The sequence below is a fragment of the Strix uralensis genome, chromosome Z (genome assembly GCF_047716275.1).
Source record: "Strix uralensis isolate ZFMK-TIS-50842 chromosome Z, bStrUra1, whole genome shotgun sequence".
Lineage (NCBI taxonomy): Eukaryota > Metazoa > Chordata > Aves > Strigiformes > Strigidae > Strix > Strix uralensis.
In genome coordinates this window covers 98966638-98987200 of record NC_134012.1, presented here as the reverse complement: position 1 = coordinate 98987200, position 20563 = coordinate 98966638, and the positions used below count along the sequence as shown (strand labels likewise).

Sequence of the window (20563 nt, the reverse complement as noted above, 5' to 3'; positions counted from 1 at the left end):
ACTTTATTGCTGAAGTACCTAACCATGATGCAGACTACTTCTGAACTATTATCTGACTTGTTTTGGGATGCAGTGTCCTATGGCGTTTGGTAATGAAAGGTCCTAAGCAAGGTCTTTGTTTCATGTGAAATGTCAGTGCTAATGTGTCTGTTTTGGTTTGTGTTTTTAGGGATCAGACGGGAATCTCTAATTTATTGCTTGCTGAGTGTTCTGTCTGGTGAAAGTCATGTCATCCATATTGCCATTCACTCCACCAGTTGTGAAGAGACTTCTGGGGTGGAAAAAATCTGCTGGTGGATCTGGAGGGGCTGGTGGTGGTGAGCAGAATGGTCAGGAGGAAAAGTGGTGTGAAAAAGCAGTGAAAAGCCTGGTCAAGAAGCTAAAGAAAACAGGACAGCTGGATGAGCTTGAGAAGGCAATTACCACTCAGAATTGCAATACAAAATGTGTGACGATACCAAGGTAAGTGCTGTTGTGTTTGAAACTGTTACAACCATTTAAGAAATGACTAATTGGATGTTTAGGCTGTCCTGTGAACAAATGACTAAAAAAAACAGCTGCATGCTTTTGATTCTTTGAAAATTCTTTAAAACCTATTTTGGTTTTTATATAGTGCTTGCTTACAACTGAATCACATGCTTTGTAAAGTCACAATTTCTAATAATATCTTTACATTTCAATTTTCATTACTGTGTAGATTCCAATTTGTATGTATTCTGGTGATTCCTAGCACAGCTCTTAGTTTGTATCACTGCCTTATGCTTTTGTTTAGTAACCCTGTCTATAATTGGAGGGGCATCCTTGAACCCACACTTCCACTTTAAAAAAAAAAAAGTCTAGTTTTTCCTTGGTCAACACTTCAGTCATCTAATTATTTTCAGTTATATCTGGTAATTTCATTTACATTATACAAGCTGCATCCATTCTCCCTTTTGAAGGGAAATTTTATCTTTGGAGGCAGGTTGTCTGAAGACCAGTTTTATTTACTGTAATTACTATTTGTTATTGGTTAATGAAAGTGCTTTTTATTTAATAACTTGGAGTATTTCTAGAGCTGCTCTTCTGCTCCTGATATGTATGTACATTTAGGTGAATGACTTGCATTCTACCCTTTTGACTTTCTCAACTTAATTCATAGCAACTGCTGTGCGAGAGGCAAGGGTTATGTTTGTAAGTATAATGCAGTCTGCTCTTGATTCATGTTGTACAGAAATCCCACTAAGGTGCCTGTGTAAGCTTATTATGTGTGACATAAGTATCAAATCACAGGTGTGTTTTTCTATGAAAAAGTTAGAGGATATGGTGGCATAGGAATATTCTGGGCACTTAGCCCCTTGACACTTAAAATAATTCCTGGGGGAGAGAAACTGCATCTGGTTTATGACCTTAATTTCTGTATTAGCACATTCATCCCAACTGCTTTTAAACTTTGTATTAATCATAGTGCAAACTAGATTTGACTGGTGTCAGTAATGATTTCCATATAACAAATGTGTTATAGCTGTTATCTGATAATGGTTTTAGCATTCTCTTTTAGATTTGACACAGCCTTCTGGGAAAACCATGAGTATGCTCTGAATGAATGACTACTTCAATTCTGTTCTCTCTTTTCTATTCACCTTTTGTTTCTAATGCTGCCCTCTGCTTCTATTTTCTTCCCTAGAGCAGTCCCAAAATTCTCTGGGTTTCCCTTCTGCTTTCTTCCTTTTGCCAACTGGAAAACAATCAAATAAAATATTAGAGCTTTCTTGTCTTAGTGTATCAGTAGACTAAGATTGGAACCTGTAGGGATACATATTTCATGACTTGACATGACTTTATGTATTTAGGAAGTCTTGACTGCAACAAAGATGAAATGCTCAACTGAAAGACTGTTTATATGACAGAAGCTAAATATGTCATACAGAGATTCACTTGATACAAAATGTGTATCTAACTTTCAGAGCTCTTAGACTTCCTAGAGCAGGGGTACTGGGACAGTAAATACTACTACTTCAGAAGAATATTTGTCTAATTTTGAAGATGATGTTAGAAGATAGCAGTATGCTAGTCTGTCGTTGTTTTCCTAGACTACTTTGAGTATATCCTCCCACTTTCATGACCTTTTGTGTTAAAGTAGACATAGTAAATAATTCTTTAAAACAGAGTACGAAGCTCTTTAATACTCTGTGTATCCTTCATGCTGCGACCAGCAGTTCTTGCTGGACTGTGATGTACTGTTCTCATCTGTCCTTCAGTCAGCTGTAACAAGGACTGGACCTAGGCTTTACTTTTCATGGCCACCTTAGGAGTAAGTTGGTAGCTAGAGAGCTTTTCAAGTGATATTGGCTATTATACAAGCTTCAAAATTAAACTAAAAAATGGCTTTGGTATTAAGGGGCGAGATGATGTCGGGGTTGCCAGCAGCGCTATACAGAATTCTTGAGTTTCATAGCTGGCTTTTGGACTGTTGATATTATTTCACTTTGACAGCAGTAGTCTGGGTTCCCAAGAAAGAACAAATGTCAGCTCAGTACTGTAATGACTTCTGGCGATTCTTGTTCTTGGATTTAGTAAGTTAATGAAACTGCTGCTTGAGACCCACTTTAATGAATGTCTTAAAGATTTGCAGATCAGCAGGGATAAATAATAAAATGCTGAATTTAAAACTTTTTTTTTTCTTCCTAGTCAGCAGGAAGTTTGAGGTGCTAAGCTGCTGAGATGCAGTTCTGATGTGACAGCTGGGCAAACTTTCCAAATGCTGTTCTGCTGGGGGAGGGTTTTTGTGTTTGGTTTTGAGTGTTGTTTTTTCTTTAAGTAGCTTTAGATTTACTTACTAATACTGTTTAACTCAGTGTAGATATTGACAAGTGTTATGGGATGCTTCTGTTTGCCACGGTTGCATTATTCCCTCAACAGAAGTTTCAGTTGCGGTTTCACAAGTTTCTGGTGGCCTTGGAGATTTCCAGAGAGTTTGAATCAGTACTTAACGCTGCTATACTTCTTCATCGTTGAAATCTAAAGCAACTAAACACCTACAAGCTTTTCTCAAAACCAGGAGTAGCTTGGACAAAAGTTGAATTAAATTACCTCTTTGGAAATGTGCATATACTTACTGTATGTCATTGATTATCCTGCTGCAATTAGGATTGTTTCATTTCTGTGCCATTTGTCAAGGTGACTACATACTAAGTGAGGCTGATACTGTGTACACTATGCGAAAGCTGCTCGTGGTAATTAACACAACTTCTTACACAGACTAACAGAGGTTCTGAGAAAGAAGCAAACAGATGGAGTGGGTGTTGGCATCGCACCGCAGGGGTGCTTAGCTCTTCATAAGTGGGTCAGTAATCTAGAGCAGAGGCTAAATAAGTACAGAGGTCCTTTTGACACTAGCCCTTTAAGTAATTTGTAGTTATCTTGCAGAATCCTCCCAGCAAGCCTGTGGGATTCTAATCGTGTAATCCCTGTGTATCCCGAAACTAAATGTTGGTGTGTGAGTTCACTTTTCTAAAATATGTAATGAATTTGGTAGAATTTGAGATACTGTCTTTATGCTCTCCCTTGCAGTTTTGACCAAATGGGGTGCAAGAAGCAGTCAGTGAAGAAACAAAGCATGAGCATCCTTTTATATAAGTCTTCTTCTGATGGAGCAGTTTCTTCCTTATTAGCCTGGATTGTTCTGTTGAAATAAATACTTTTTTAGCGGTAGCTAAAATCCAAGCCTTTATCAAACCAAACCATGCCATGTAGTGAATAGTCAACTGGCATATTCAGAGTCTATCTTCATTATTTAAAAAGTCATTTCAGTGGTGACAGTACAGAGTATTGGAATCCAAAGAAAGGAAACACAAATCACTAGTTTCAGTGTCCCAATATTTTGTTGTGATGAGCTGTGTGGATTTTCTGTCTTAAAAAGAGTATAGATATGCTTCATGCTTTCATCTTGCTTCTTTTAAATCAGACTTACCAAAATGCAATTGCTTTTGTTAAATGCCTGCTAGCGTACAGCTAATCACTAGAGCAGTTGGGGCAGGCTTGGGATAATGTTGACCTGAGCTGTTGTAGCTCCTATAGTTTTAAAATTTAAAAAAAAGCTAGGGAAGGGAAGCATTGAGTTTAGACTCCTTTGTGTGGTCTTATGTTCCTCTAGAGCATACACACCTGAAAACTAGTGCAGAACCGTGTCCTTCCTGAGCTGTAACTGGGTACATCCATATCACATCGTGAATTCTGCTTCCGTGACAACTGTGTATTAGGGCTTTATCTTCTTTGAAGGATGAGTAGTAATGGAGATGACCTGCCTACATGGAGTACTCCCCAGGTACACTGTAATCCTCATTTGTTGCATGTCATAACCCATTCACCCTCCCCAGAAGATTGATTCCATCCCACGCTGGGCTTTCGCTTACCCGTTGATGAACCTGCAGAGCACTGATGTATCTTACCTCCTTCCTGTCAGCTTCCCTGTTCTAAGTGCTGACATGGTCTGCACGATGCCACGCTGGACTGAGGCATATGAAATCACTCAATGTATAGGTGCACTTTTATTTTTTTCCAGTACATGCAGGAGGATGGGTCACCCACTACACCCAGAGATGGGTGCCTCCCATCAGTCTCAGCATCTCTAGCTTTCATTTTAGCTTTCCAGAGTGAATATAGCTTTCATGCATACCCTGACAAAAACCTGTTTGTAGTTTGGAGGAAGGAGAGTCAGCTAAAAGATGCATCTGTAACAGTATACCTCTATTTTCTCTTTCCAGATGTTTGTGTGCTTACTTCAGTACTGTAGAAGGGTTTGGTATAGCACCAGACAACTTCCTGATTGATAACTTAACAGACTTTCTTCTTTAACAGATAAATTTTTTGTCAATGTCAATAGTAGTAGCTATATTTCAGTTATTACATAAACTTGCTTTTGATACTGTGTATGGAACAGTACTTAACACTTGAATCTTAGCTTTAATTGGGAGGTCCTGAGTTCCTGCAGAGGAGGTAAATTTTATCACTGCTTTATATTAGAGGAAACTACAGCACAAAACCAAAGCAGTGTTGAATGTTGATGAAAAGTGATCTGGCAGACTACTGGCTTGAAGTAAGGTTTTAAGGCCAACTTCCTTAAATACTAATTCAGAGATTCTTTGCTGGGGTACTAGTACAATGCAGGTGCTTTCGAGTCTTAGGTGAAACACAGCAGTTGCTTCCAGTGCAGAGAGAAGGCTAATACCCCTATCAAACCCTTGCTTTCCAGCCCGCTGTGCTGTCAGAGTTATAGAAGGTATTAACGGAAAAAATGTGTTTTTCTTACTTAACAGTTCAGTGTATATGTAGAAAATGTAGTCTTGCGTGTGCCTTTTGTCCTTGCTTAACGTGACGATAGCATCCCTGTGCTATGTTTCCTGGTTTTCAGAAGCTTGTTTTTCCTTTGGTTTCTGCAACCTCCCGATTCTTACCTAAGTGAGAGACACAGATTCAAATCCTGACTTTTTTGAAGAATGTATCTGATTCATGGAATTTAGAGTTGACAGTTAGACTTCTGAAGCACCTGGCTTCTGCTTCAAGTATGAGACGAATTCTGAATTTTTGTACCATCCAGAGGCAAAGAAGAAACCCTACAATGAGTTCCATGGTTTTGGGAATATGGAAGATTGTGAGGGAGTGTTGGGAATACAAAACAGAGAGCTACAAGTGGTTGGTTGACTTTGAAATTAGGAGCTACTTACTGACCAACTTCACTAACACTGGTGTTTCTGTGAGCGTGTTAGGATGAAGTAGCAATATTTCAAAGCCATGTCTGTAACCTATCTTCCACTTTAGCCAATAGTGAAGGCTGGTAACTTTTTAAACTTCCATCATGGAACCATCACACCCTGATTCCCCTGGGGAAATAGCATGGTGGTGGAATTTAAGCATTACATTCAGAATACCTTTTCAATATTTTTTTCCTCTAAAGGAAAGTAAAAATGTAGTATATATTGACTGGTTCTGAAGGCTGTAATGTTTTGGGTTTTTTTTTTTTTTGTGAAGTAAAAGTCTACACATCCAGGAGTTTCTTTTCCATGTGACTTCTGAGCCTAAAAGGCTGCTCTTGATGTTAAAGTGACTAATGCTGTTGACACTTCACTTCTTTTCTTATCCTTGCTTACAGTGTCCAGGAAATAAATCCAGTATATCTTAATTCTCTTGTATTTCCGATGTATGCTACAAGGATTCAGATACTTAAAACTGCAGAATCTGGTGAAAGTTCATCAAACACGTGAAGGCAAGACCATTTGACATGGTCAGATTTCTCTAAAGAAACTATGAATTTCTCTGTTATGGTGGTGTTATTTATTCTTTCTCTTGTCCTGCAGCCCTTCATTCCCCGCAGTGAGTTATCACCATGGATAAGATAAGCAGCCTAGGCATAGCTTACAGCACATGTTAAAATTGTTTTCTGAAGGCTGGCTCTTTATTAGTTAATACAACCCTCTGTGCATGAAACTTATTTGTGCTGATCAAAGTGGCAGCACGAGTTAGCAGCAGAAATAAACTGGGCAGTGAAAAGACCTGTTTAAAGATGGGACAACTGGCTTGGAACTGCTCTTTGAGAGCAAATTTGAGAGCAAATAAATCTTTTAAAATTATGACAGTTTTATGCTTTTTTCTTCACATAACTGAATAAAAAGTAATTTCTAATTTAGGTGTAAAGGGCCCAGTTTTTCTGGAATATAACCTGTGCTACCAGTTAGCATTTTTTTTTAAATTCCTTGGGAATATTTGTCAGTAAAGTGATCACATGGCTGAATGCAGTAACCTAGTTTTAAGGATGCTTTTGATCACCAGTAGAGCAAAGTTGTCAAGCTAATGTGGCTTCTAGAATAGATTGTTTTCAAGCTTTAAGATCTTTCCCCAAAATAGGTTACTTCAGAGGATAGCAACACAGAAATTCCTTTGTTCCTTCTCTGTTAAAGCCATAGGAGATGGGTGATTTCAACAATTACATCGTGGGGGGAAGGTTCCTCAGGAAACTGTTCTAGGAGAGTTCCCAACATCTGCTGCTAAGCTATGAGTGACTTAGCTAAGAGGACAACAGCAGGCAGTTGGACTGGCACAGTAGATCCTAAAATAACATTGCTCTCCAAACAGAGGTGAAGTCTGTTTTCCCAGAAACAGAATTTGGCACTGTCTGTTAGTTTGTAGCAGCGCTGGAATAATTCACTATTCAAATTGGGGATGGACACTGATTCTTAATCATAGCTCACAAGTTGAGAACTGTTGTGTGTAAGCAATGTCCTCAAACCATATACCGTATTTCAGTCTGGATGCATTCACTTATATGTAAATTGGTTCTATAAATGTTTGAAGACTATACTTGAACATCTTAAGCTTTCTAAAATAAGTATAGATATTTAAGACAGTACATCAGAATACACTAAAGCACCATTTTTATTGCTGAGATTACAGGAAGAGCATGCTTGTAAATTGTTGATAAGCTGACTCCTTTTTCTTATGACAGGATTATTGAGGATGAAGCAGAGCCCCCTCTGCCTTTCTCTTGTTGGAATTTCAATAAAAATAATGCTTTAGAACAAAGCCAAAGAGATCTTTCCTGGAAGTATGGCAAGAGATGTCTGAGATTTTGGGGAGTGTTGGCCAAGATTAGCTTCAGAATCCCCTGATCCTCCTTGTAATAGCTGGTACTGTGAAGACTTTGGATGTGTTCAGTGGAAGGGCGTAGCAGGAGGATCAAATTGCCCTTGCTCTTCTCAGTCCTGTAACTGTGGTGGGACTTGAATGTTGTCTTTACATTCTCTGTAAAAGACTAAAAGAAACTCTTGGTGCTTTCTAAGTGTGTCACGCCAGGGTCTGGCCCCTGCAGTAAGGACAGAAGGGTGGTGTGCTTTGCAGTGGCTTCCTGTTGTGTGTGACATCTCTTCATCTTGGAGTTGGCCCCATGCGTACATACTCCTCTGGCAGCTTGCTGTGTAGCTTCCTGTCTTCCTCTTAGTAACTGGTGTTGTGCAGCCTGAATTTCATGCCTAGAAAACAGCTCAGCAGCTGCTTGCCAGGTGAATAGAGTCCACCTGCATTGCCTGAACATAAAATGTGAAAGATGATCCTGCAAGAGAAACAGTCTGTTGCTGAAAGCGGCAGGTGCAAAGCAGTTTGACTTTAGAGGTGTTTTTCTGACATTTTGCAGTGTCTTCTAATCTGTGTTGAGAGTTTCTTTTAACAATTTTATGATGACAGCTTTCAAGTGGTCTGTGTTCTCTAGTGCTGTATTTGTGCAGTCTGGATTAGTGTATAGAGAGAACAAGAGGGTTCCAAGAGATTGCACTAATTTCTTTGGAGCCTTTCTCAGAGCTGTGGTGGCAGAAGCTGGCACCTGGTTTTCCAAGACCATCACCTGCCCAAAGATAAATGAGTCCAGATCTTTCTAGTTTCTGAATGTTCAGGATGGTGTGGTTATAGACAGAAGGATGCTGGCCCTAATTACATATGTGTAAAATGACATGTTCAAGCTCTAGGTTGTCTTAAGTATTTCTTTTAACTACAAAACTATCTTAAAAATCAGTTTAACTGGTGTTTTATCACAAAACTAAACTTAAAAATGAGAACTGCTGGTCACTCAAAAATTTCTCAATTTCTTTCAAGCTTGTGAAAGAAAAATAAGTCTGTTCAGTCAAGCTAACCATGTGGAAATATCAGCTTGTCTGGCATTAATATTCTGAATTACATATTTTTTTAATTGTTTACTCGGGGAAGGAGCTTGTATAACTGCAACTTCTGTTGTGCCTGTCTTCCGAAACTGACTTTAAATAAATGCCTTTTTGAAGCCTGGTTGTGAAAACAGTGCTTGGATCATTTCTTACTAACAGTGTTTTGTGAACTGGTCAGCACTGTCTTGAGGTCCTGTTTATTCAGAGGAGCCATCATGGATGGAGGCAAGACAGAGTGCAGCAAATGGTCAAAGCAGAGTAAGCCAAGAAGTTAAATACTGTCATCCCCTCTTGCCTTAACCCCTTCTACATAACTTGCACATTATAGCCTAAAGTTAAATTTTGTTTGCTTTCTGCTATTTGATTCATAGCATCGGTGTATGTGATATGTAGAGTAGGAAGCAAGATTAATATGAGCATAAGATAATGCTTTTTCTTCTAATAGCATATTTTTCCTCTACCAACACTTCCTACTTGAAAGGCCACTTAGCAGCAAGACCTTATTCTTGATAATCTGCTACAGAAGAATATATGTGCATCAGTAGGGCACTTCCCAGAGAATTACAGCAGTTGAGGCCTTGGTCTAGTGTAGGTAATTCTGTAGAAGATTAATTTGAAGATTAAGTTTTCTAGCCTTCTAATACAGCGTTGATTGAAATTAAGAGTAGTGGTAGTGAGGTTTTATTGAAAATACGAAAACATAACTTGGTTTGCACAGCTGTGGCTGATGGTTTGGACTGAACTGCTGTAACTAAGGTTAAGTTTTAGTGTAGACATAGTTCAGGTTGCAGCATCTTATAATATTGATGTCATCCTGAAAAAGGAAGTCTTAGAGTATTAAACAAAGATACTTAGGGCTGCCAGTTTTTAAGCTCATGCAATTCAGGAAGCCATGTGACTTACCCACATAATTTGTTACTGAGTTGGTGTGCCAAGCAGAAAGTATTGGCATGTCATTTGAGGTAGGTCAACATGTAAAAATATAAATGTGCAAGATAGCAAAATAGCCAACAGCAAGATGATCAAAGGAGCTTGCCTCTCAAGTCAGGAAGAAAAATTTTTTAATTTGGGGGACTATATTGTATATCAACTGGAGCACTGGATAAAGGCTCAAGGGTGTGCATTCTGGCCTTGGCTCTGCTGCTTTTTCCCAGGTAACCATACAAGTTTTTATTTGCTGTCATTTTTCAATCTATAAATTGAGGTGGTTTTTTGTAACGCATGTGATAATGCCCCCCTCTTCACCTCACTGGTATAAGCTCTATTATTTGATTACAGAATGTAAGTTTAAGGCTTTGTTCCCATTGGCGTATCAGTGATGTAAAAAGCAAATCTGGGTGTGATGAGTTGTTGGAATCTGTGAAAGTTCTTTATCTTCAAGTTACTGTTGCTTCTCATTAGGATTGCCTTAATGGTAAGAAGTAGGAAGAGTTGGAATCAAAAATAAGTGTTAAAGCTTGCTTGATTTTTATATGCCATTAATTGTTTGTCAGGTTAACAACTGATGCTGGGGTTGCTGAATTTTAAGCAAATGAAAAATAGCTACGTGTGATTACTTTAGCGATTTACCTGCTCAGTGGATCCCTGTACAAAGCTCTAACTAGGAAGAGTAATATCTGTATCTGACATTTCATGCTACCATTAAGAAGACATGTTGGTCACTCAAGAAAAATATGTTGACTGTGCTTTATTGTCACTATTGAGTCCCAAATTATCTCATAAATAGTACTTATTTTTCCTCCAATAAAGGAACTGGGGCTTTAGTCAGCCCCAGGTTGATGCTAAACTATTCTCTGGCTTGCTGTGGTAATTAGTGTCTTTATTTCAGGCCAGCTATTCTGTGTGGTGAAGATTCCTCTCATAGTCTTCTTTTGTAGAAGTCAGCCAATTAGTTTTCTTGGTACTGTAACAAAATACCTGAGTGCTGTTTTTACTAGTGTGAATGTTTTATGACAACCAGAGCAATTTTACAGGAAAAACTTCCCAATTGTGTAGCTCAGGCTGTTAGTCTAGGACGAATTTATAGGATAAACAACATACTGTGTTCTCTTACTGCTGCAGCATTGAGCACAAATAGCTAGTTACCAGGTTCCCTACTGATTTAATCCTGTTTGTAATCTGCACCTGCTAATTTAATAGAAGTAATTTCCCATTTCTCGTTTACTGCTTGTTTCTGTTCACTTACTCTGACTTGGTTGCAGTGCTGATTGGTGGAAAACTTCTAAAATTTACGGTATACGATGCCATAGTCTCATCATGAACAGCTTTCGTTGGCTTCTGTCATGCTGCATTGTTTGAAGCAGACCGGCAGGATACAAGAGAACAATTGGGAGCTGGAATAAGTTCACATCTCGCTGCATATGCTTCAAAATTGGCAGAAGAACAATGAGATTGGGGAAATCCCCTTGGACAAGTGTTGCACAGTAATCTGACTTCAGCGTTTGTTCAGAAAAGATCCCCCAAATTGTGGCCTTTTATTCAGAAGCGTACAATCAAGTTCCAACAGGTCAAGAATTGAAAACTTTCATTTGGAACCTTTGCCTGTAACTGTAGGTAAACGGACCATTTCTTTGGATGCTTGGGTTAACTTTTCTTAGATACTGCATAGAAAGAAACCTGATGGAGAAGCAGCGAACTCTGAGTTTTGCTTAAATGCAGAATTTCAAAGTTACTCTGTAGTTGAATTGGTGAGTTACATCCCAGAACTGGTCTTCACTTCCTCTTACTTTTGTGGGAGGCTGCAAATCAAGTTCCTCTATTGATGTTTGAAATAATTTCAACCCATGCTGTAGTTTTGGATTTTAAACATGAAGAAAGGCTGGTATCTACTGATGTGGACTATTGCAGCTTTGTGGCATCAAAAGTCATGTTTGACTCTTGAGTATTTGGTTAAAAAAGTCTTTTCTCTTTAATAGGTAACTCAAATATTAATTTCATGGGCTCCAACTACATTTTCCAGGGGTGGCTTATGAACCTTGCTTGCTTTGTGTAAGTCTACAGCAGTGCAGCCTCCAGTCACCAAAGCTTATTGAGACTTCTTTACTGTCTTTCTGTAATAAATCTCCCCTTCTGTTATAGTGGGGGGAATTTGAATATAAACTTAATGGCCATGTTGGGGAAAGAATTCAAGTGTGTCCATTCTGGTAAGTTCCACAAAGCTAGTATGAAAGTACCTTTTTAGTTCCTTTGTGTAAATTTTGAGGGTCTAATATTCTGTATATGTCCCATTTACCTGTCTTGCAGACTGATGCCTTTAAGCACAGTTAGTAACCGAAAATCAATGTTTTGCTGTCCCCTGTACGACTCAATTAGATGAATGTAGTAGTAGAACAGAAGGCCTACTGAAGTGATTGTGCCCGTTACAAGCTGCATTGGTGGTGGCCATTTTAAAAATGTTGTAATAGTCTGTTCAGTGATAGGAAGATATTTTTATTGGAGCCCAGTGTCAGTGGGTTTGTTCATCATGTGGGAACCCTTCAACGTTTTGACCAACAACCACAGACATTCCAAGACGGATTTAAACAGCTCTCATTGCAGCGAGAAGCCACGTAACCATTTACTTGAATGCTAATGTTCCTCAAGCCTTTGAAATTCTCATTTCTTTGGCTGCAGTAGGACAGAGAGAGAGAGCAGAGCAACTGCCACCTCAGCAGAGGGCAGATGGTGATAGATCAGGGTTGACTCCTGTTAGGTGGAGTGAGGAAAAGAAACTGTCGGATGTCCTGGGAAAGTGCTTTAGCTGTTAAGCAATCGCATGTGAGGCAAGAGCACTTGCGGACATCGTCTTCAGATGCATGTTCTGGGATGAGCCAAATCACAGAATCATCTAGGTTGGAAAAGACCTTGAAGATCATCTAGTCCAACCATTAACCTCACACTGACCATTAATGATGCTGGATACTTCAGGACTTGTCTGTGATCTTAAATACGTCCTTTTCTGCTTAGCTCTAGGCAGGGAAGCTCAGGAGGCCGATTTTGATACGTTGTTCTAAGGGTGTCCCCTGCATACTCAGAATTTCTGTCAATAGTATCTAATATGGGGTCCCATATTCTGTTCTGCGCCTGAGGAGAGCAGAGGCCTGTAGTTAGGCACCTTGGCTATTAAGTTGCTTTCTTGATTTTTGCCTTTGCTAGGCACATAAGTCAATACCTCTGCAAACACACTAAGTTAATTTTAAAAATTAAATATTGGCTTTTTGTATCTAAACACTGAAACTTTTCCAGTCTTTTTATGGCTTTTTTGCTAGTTATGAATTTTCTTTAATATTTTTCATAAAATATGGGCATTGCTGTGAGTGGTGGCAACATCATTGTCTGACTTAATTTTTGTATTTACATATTTATCAAAGTGATGTCACAGTCATGACACAAGTACCATTCAGTTGTCTGCCCCAGTATGTTGTTTGGGGAATCTTGCTTTATGTCTCAAGCCTTACCATTGTTTCAAATATAGGAAACACTGCATGCCTTCGTTATATAATACTTGGTGTTTCTTTGAATTTTCATATCCTCATATTTAGAGATCGTCTCTTGTTTGGACGTGGATCAAGTTCAGTGTATTCTCTGTTTTACCAATTTTCTGCTAAGTATAGATGTCTTGGGCTGCAACAGGGGTCATTCTGGGTGTAGTGGCTTCCCTGCATTGAGCACTTTACATTATGTATCCTGTGTTCGTTTGTCTTCCAGGGTTTCTCAAGATGGCTGTGTAAATCATAGGGGAAGCTGTCCAGAGGCAGCTTCAGTTTGAAATGAGGTATTAAAAGATCCTGTAACTGTTGTTCCAAGAGTAATCTTTTTGCCAAGTTAGCATATTTGTCAAGGAACGTGGACAAGATAAATGTCTTGCAAAGCTAATCCCTCCCCCTCACTACCCCAAATACCCACTAGTTTGAGAAGGTTAATCAAAATGTCACATCTTTTTTTCAGCTGTCCATCAGTTGCGAAACAGCCCACTCATGCGGTAGCATCAGCCACTCACCCACTTGGAGGATGACGGACTACTTGAGAAAAAATTATGTGACTTAGCCCTTGATAACTGTACCTGTTAGCTTGTGGGAAAAGCTTTTACCACACCTACTATGACTAATAGTGGTTAGAGAGCTTGAGATAAAGGTCATTTTTAAATGTCTGTCTGGTGTTAGTCTTGAAATGTATATGCTGAGCTTTGTTTATGTCTTTTGAAAGTATGATCTTCTGTGAGATGGCTGTCTGCTGTTAACAAATCAATTTGTTGTGGATAGATCAGCCAGTATTGTGATGCATATGTCTTCCTATAAAGATACTTTGTCCTTTGATACTTCTGATTCTATATAGGTCTGTTAAGGATGATACAGAGCATTAATCTGTGAAACTGCACCGGGTGTCATCTTAACCCACTGCATGGTATTGCTTACTAATACAAAACAGAAAAAAGTAACCCCATGTGGTGTGAAAAGAAATTGAGATGAATCAGTTAGGTTCTTCATTCCTTATGTAACCTGTAAGTAAAAGAAAGGTATTGCACAGCTTGACACTGCTCCCAGTCCAGAAGACCGTGCTAGTCATCTGTCCCTTTAGTTGGAGCATTTCAGTGGTAATTTAAATATTAGAAAGGAATTGCTTGATCAACTGTTTTCATAGGCGTGGAATAATGAGAGTGGGGGACAGATGGTGATTTCTCAGATGGAGTTGCTGAACATACTTGCTTCATAGCTGCCTGCTACATGATGTGGTGCAACATCTCACTAGCTACACGGAGCTCTGATTCTTTTCCTAAATGGGTGTTTTTGGAGCGTGTGTTCCTAGTTATGCTTCCTTTTACTCTGATAATAGAGTTGTGATCCTTTATTTCAGGGGGTGGTGGTCTTGTATTTTCTGGAAAGCTTTTGTCTGAAAGTCCAAAGAAGTTTTCTGGTGTGGTGTTCTTGGATGAAATACAGCTACCTTATCTTCAACATTAGCTTGCTCAGACATGTAATGGACCTGGTACATTCAGCTATGGGAGTTCCAAACTTGCAAGCTTCCATCCCAGTTGAAGCGCTGTATTTATGTTTCTAATGATACTGTGAGAAACTGCAATTTAATAGAGCAATCACAAAACTCAGTTTAACAGATACAAGCAGTGCAGGAATCCAAGTTACCATTTCAGGAGTGCCATCTTAAAATACAAACATTTACATCCTCAGCTTGTGGGTCCACATGATAATATTTTTTTCTTTGTTGTTGTTGGGGTTGTTTTCTTTTTTCTCCCTGCCTGGTTAGTCTCTGGGGAGCTGCCATTGTGAATGCTGTGTACACTCATCATCCTCACTAGATGCATCTAGAATTCACTAGCTCTGGTGGCTTTTTTGAAGATGTGATTGGGGGGAGTAAATCTGTGTTGTGGATCATCTCATCTCCAGTAAGACTGCTTCAGAGTTTGAGACATGAATTGCAGCTGCTGAAAGCTGCGGTGGTATGTTGAGAGTAGGGAACTGTAGGGCAAGTTTCCCAGCAAAGCTGTTAGCTCATGATTTCCATAGGTTGCTTTTTGCATGCTCCGTCTTCAGTCTCTGAGTGTAAGTCTCGTGGCCAGCTCCCTGCTGACCCCTGAGCGAGGCCGAGCTGTGTTGCGTGCCTTTTATTTCTCAGTGCTGAACACTATCTCTGTGCTGCTTGACCTTGCCATTTAGAAGCTCACGAGTTTGCAGGCTGCTCTCCACCTGACTTTGAACAGAGAGTAAAGAGTCCTTGATAGTATCTGCATCGGAACAGACCATATGGACAACAAGAGAAGAAATAAGTATTTTACTTCTGCTTGGTTTCCATGGCATCCTGGAAAAATTGCTCTTGAACTTTGAGGTGCTATCCTTCCTGCATTTCCTAGCATGGAGAGAAAAATAAAGGTAACACTGATTGTAGTTGGCTGCTTTATTTTGTCTGACAGCACTGGGCTAGCATGTCAGGATTTGGGAGAAGGGAGGAATATCTTATATCTGTATTTTTGCCTTTGTAGGCAGTTCGTTGCACACGTGACCAGGAAGAAGTGTGCCTTTAGAAAAAGCAACAGAAGCATATACTGTTCATCAATGTGACTTCTTGGCCTGGCACTCTGCAAAACTGGAAGAAACTAGCTACTGGCCCTGAAATAAGCAATGGGCGGCTCAGATGTTGGGCTATAACAGAGTATCTTTTGTACCTCACGTTCCACTTTTGCGTCCCCTGTGGACATCCTTAAAGTTTAAGCCGAAGTAAATGGGCGTTTTTCAATGACTTTTTTATTTTCCCACAGTGTTAGAGAGGTTAATTGTATCCTGTGCCTCCTGCTTTTCTGGCTATTTTGATGTGTTAATTTTTTAGCATATATCCATTTATAAGGAAGGTTACTTAAGTCATTTTCCTGAGTTCAGATGTTGCATTTTCTATTTGATGTAATGATTTTGAATGCACTGTATAAAATTCTATGTAAACTTTATTCGTAAAAGGGCTCCGATTATGAGGAGTTGTGTAATGGTTCCTGGTTTATATTCCACTAAATATGCACATACATAAACATTTTTCTTGGATATCATATGTCCTGAATGTGTATGCGGGGAGGAGGGAGGCAGGGGGAGAAGGTACAGTTAGTATTTTGAGCAAGTAATCTTTCTGTGTTGCAAATGCTTGAAGAAAAAAGTTCTACTTTTGGATTCAGGGAAGGAGGGGAAAAAACAAGCTTTTTTCATTACGTATGAAGACCAGTTGCTTAAATAAAAGTAAGTTTAAGGGGTTGGAGACACTGGGGAAGCACTCATAATTGTGGGAGCCGAGTGCCCCAGCTGCCAGTTTTACTATTGTTTTGTTGAGTCTGTGCTGAGGGAGAAACCTGGGCTTTCAGCTCTGTAAGAGCTTTCTCTTCTGGAGTTGGGGCTCTTCTAGACATTACTTAATATCCTTTTCCTAGACTTAACAGGCTCTGTTTCTCCTTTGAAGAATGAGAGAATCTTAACGAACTAACTGCCCACCTGTACTTAGAACATGTGTAAATACCCATTTACTCTGATTGCTAATACTACCCTTTAACAGAACTTTCCTAGGGGTCTGCTTTTCTACCCCAGTGTCTATCACAGAATGGTCTCCATGGAAGAATCTTGTCCAGCTCCTCTTAAGGATGAGTGCCACTGCAGATCTCTGTAAATCGTTTCTAAGAATTCACACTTGTGCTTTTTATTCGGTGTTGGTTAAGATATTGGCTCATCCCTCTAGCAGGTGCTTGGAAGAAAAATCGTTTTTTCACACTGAATTACTGAACCTTTACATTTTCTGTTGCAAGAAAATGAGATCGGGACCTCTGTTACTTCACATCATTCACAAGCAGGAATGAACTGCTGTAGCTTTGAGTCATGCCATTTGATGAATGAGTATGCCTGGTTATGTACATTTAAGTGAGTAGATGACATTTTGTCACTGATATGGGATGATGGAGGTGCAAGTAGAAAGATTGGTCAATTCTGCAGGGATGCAAAATGGTGGAAGATTCAAAGAGGAGGTAGGATAGATATCTCATGAAAGTAACTTAACATTTGCATTGTTATTGCAGATGTCTTTTAATGTTTTTGAAGTAAGCGTAGTGCAAATAACCTTTTCACTGCCACCCCTAGCATGAGGAAAACAAACCATGAGCAACATACATTTCAGTAGTTGAGACACTTAGGCCAGCCAAACTACACTTTACAGTAAGCTTTTGTTCAGACAGCTGGGTGTACAGCTAGTTGAGGTGCTCTTTGCAAAGACAGGTAATATAATTAGCATTGTTACTGACTGGTACATAGACGTTTTAGGCTGTAATAGGAAGAAATGTTAATTGCCAGTATATAGAAAGGACTGTCAGGTCAGAATATAAGAGCAGCTACACGTATTTTCACTTGAAACCCAGAATTAAGGAAACCGTGATCAGGCAGATTTTGTGGGAACTGTCATCTGTGCTGAATACAATACTGTATGTAAGCCAGTGAACTTTTTTAATTGCTGACTTTTTCATTTATTTTACACTGAAGCCTTTCAAATCAGTCTTTCCTATTACTGTTGTCTTTGAGACCGTCTATGAGCTAGTTCCAAAGGTTTGGTATGCCTCTGTCCCAGCTGTTCTTGAACCCCAGTTGCATCAGGAAGAAGATAGCTGGTGTGAGAAGGATGCTATTTTTCAATCCATCAATTAATTGATCCTTTTCTCAAAATTAGTATCAGTGGATTGTAATGGACAGTGTCTTCACAGAAATGCAACTTCAATCTAACTACAGCAGTGATGAACCAGAGCCTAAGTCAATGTAGTGATGTTCTTGCCTTGGTTTCCTGCTCAGTATCTTGCTGTGTGAAGTCTTGGATGTGAGGTCTTACATAGCAACATTTTTTTTAAAATGTTAGTATGCAAGGGTACAGTTCTTCAGTCTGTAGACTGGTTTCTCAGGCAAATTTTACAGAAGCAGCCATGAACCATGTTAAAACAATGGCATTTGCCCATCTGTTGTGAGAAAATGGGATTCCATAAATCTAGTGGCCATTTCTTACTTCTTTAACTCTATTTTGAATAGCTTGGTGTAGCTCTTGAAGCAAATTCTGCACTACTTTTCTGCCCACTCGACAAAATATTAGTCGAGGTAGTAAGTTCTGTAAATGTTAGGCTAGTATAAGGGTGTTTGTGTGCCTGTACTAGGTAACTTCTCTAGGTCAGGTGTAAACCTGATCACCTTTTCTGCTGTTGTTGTGTTTTTCTTATTTAGTCTGTGAGGGGAAACATGAGTGAAAAGAAATATCAGGCTCACATCTGTAGGGAAGACTTTGCATGAGAATTCCAGAACTTGAAACTAACTTTCATTCTCATCTCCCACTTTGAAACAGATACATAAATTATTTTTCATTTCAGTCTCAGCTCCAGCACTACAAATGCCTCAGAAAACATTGGGGCAGACATTAGATTCAGTGGAAGAAAGGCTCATGATTATAAGATGCAGGAGGAAGACAAATGGAGAAGATTGCTTTGAACGTGGACTTGCAAACTTGTTAGTGGCTGTAGATTCTGAAAGATTCAGGAAAAATGTTAGGGGTTCAGTGTAGTGCGTCACAAATAAGCAAGTTAATGTCCAAAACCATTCTTTAATGATTCCTGTATAATATGGGCTTTGACTAGCGTGATGCTATTTGCATTTCAGGTTTTATTTGTTGTCTTTCTAGTGCTACCACTTCAGGTAAAGAGGAGGCTGTCAACTGAACTCTGTGTTTTAGCTCCTTTAAAGCTGCTCCACTTTGCAAGACTTTGAAGAAGAAAGTGGGATTGCAGTTATGTATGAATTGTGACAATATTTAACAACTTCTGCATAGAGTTTCTGGTACTTCATATGTAAATATCTTTGAAGTGGTTCTGCCTACTTTCATCTGATGTCGTACTTGCTGCAAGCACTTCATTTAGTACAAAAAGTACCTAGAGGATGCAGCATTGCCAATACTGTAACTAGAGTTAGTGGTAGGATAGTTGCTTTGTTCATTCTGTCTCTCAGTAAAAACTGGTAATAAATTCTTAGTAGCAGCAACCTGTAATATACAGACACCAGCCCAAGCATGTGTGTGATGGTTTTGGTGCACATAGGGTACTGTTTAAAACTGCTGGCTTCAGGCTCTGTCAACTGTAGCCTCAAATAAAACAGCATCTCTATAAAACTGTGTATTATTGATGAGACCTGTGACCTTCACTTCTGGTTGTATCTTCTATTTTGCAAATGCACTTGGGAGAAGTACAGAGATGTCTTGGCGTGTGTGCAGCTCAGTGCCACGTGTAGGCACCAGCTTGTTTGATGCCATCGTCTTGGACAGTACTTGCTTGAATCCACAACTCAGTACCTCTGGCTTTTAACTGTACTGAGAAACTGAGCCTAATTAAGCAGCCTAGGTTGAATACCAACCTGAGGTGGCTTTATTAGTTGGCATCTGGACATCAGTGAAGGGATTGTGGATTGTTCTGTGTAGCTGCATCTCTCAACTAGTGAAGTTTCTAATTCAGAATTACTGGCACTGCAAGCCAGAATGCAAATAACTCTATATTCACTACAGTGAGGTCATGCTGTCACAGACTAACATTAATACACTGGTTGGCAGTGGTCATCGTGTCCTGTTCAGCCCTTATCCTCTTCTTTTTTTCACCTAGATGGATCAGCATCCTTTACCAGGTAATCATATTGCAAATACAAGACTATTTTGGGGCAGTGTGTCCCAGTTGAGGTGATGTCCATCTGTATTTTTGGACTCTTGAATGTGACTATAGCATGTTACTTTAGACTGTTTCATCCCATGTAGTTTATATCTGGTTGTTATGGATTTTGATGTGGACTTTGATTCCTCCAACAGGGATAGAATACATTAAAGCAAGCAATCATATTGCTTGCTTATGACTGTGGCACAAACCACATTTGTTCATGTTCATTCTTCCTGGGCAGATCAGTAGTTCATCTGTATTTGAACTGGGACTTGATAGTCCAGTTTTGTAGTAGATTTACGGATACTATTGTTCCACTAAGATAGCTTGCACTGTTTACTGATTGGGAACATCATCTGTGATATGTAGACTAGGCCATGCAAATACTTTCTGGTTATCTTTGATATTTAGTTTTTTTCTCTGTCCACATTCTTCTTGTGTGTGTCAGTATTTTCTGTCTTACTAAAGAAAGGCAGTTTTGGCACTTTGTCTCAAAATTGTGAAGCATTGCTACAGCTCTTTGCTGTTTAGGTAATTTCTTGCCCAGAGTAGGTTTTTTTGGAACTCAGATTTTCCTGTTAAAGGAAATGATGAAATGGAAGAAGTGAAGGCATACTGTGTGCTGTTGCATGCTGATAGCCACATCAAAGATACTTCTTGCCAGGATTGTACAGTATCATCTGAGGTGCTGCTCCTTATA

General features: G+C 39.3%; 1 protein-coding gene across 4 annotated transcripts in view; it reads left to right on the top strand.

Annotated features, from left to right (window-relative positions):
* The window catches only part of SMAD2 (SMAD family member 2), a 52017-nt gene that overhangs the window by 11419 nt on the left and 20035 nt on the right, over positions 1-20563 (top strand). For all 4 annotated transcript variants that reach the window (XM_074857097.1, XM_074857093.1, XM_074857094.1 and 1 more), the window contains one exon: positions 170-462. In XM_074857097.1, coding sequence (XP_074713198.1) covers positions 227-462 — 236 coding nt within the window. In that variant the 5' untranslated portion in view covers positions 170-226. The remainder of the gene's footprint in view (positions 1-169; positions 463-20563) is intronic.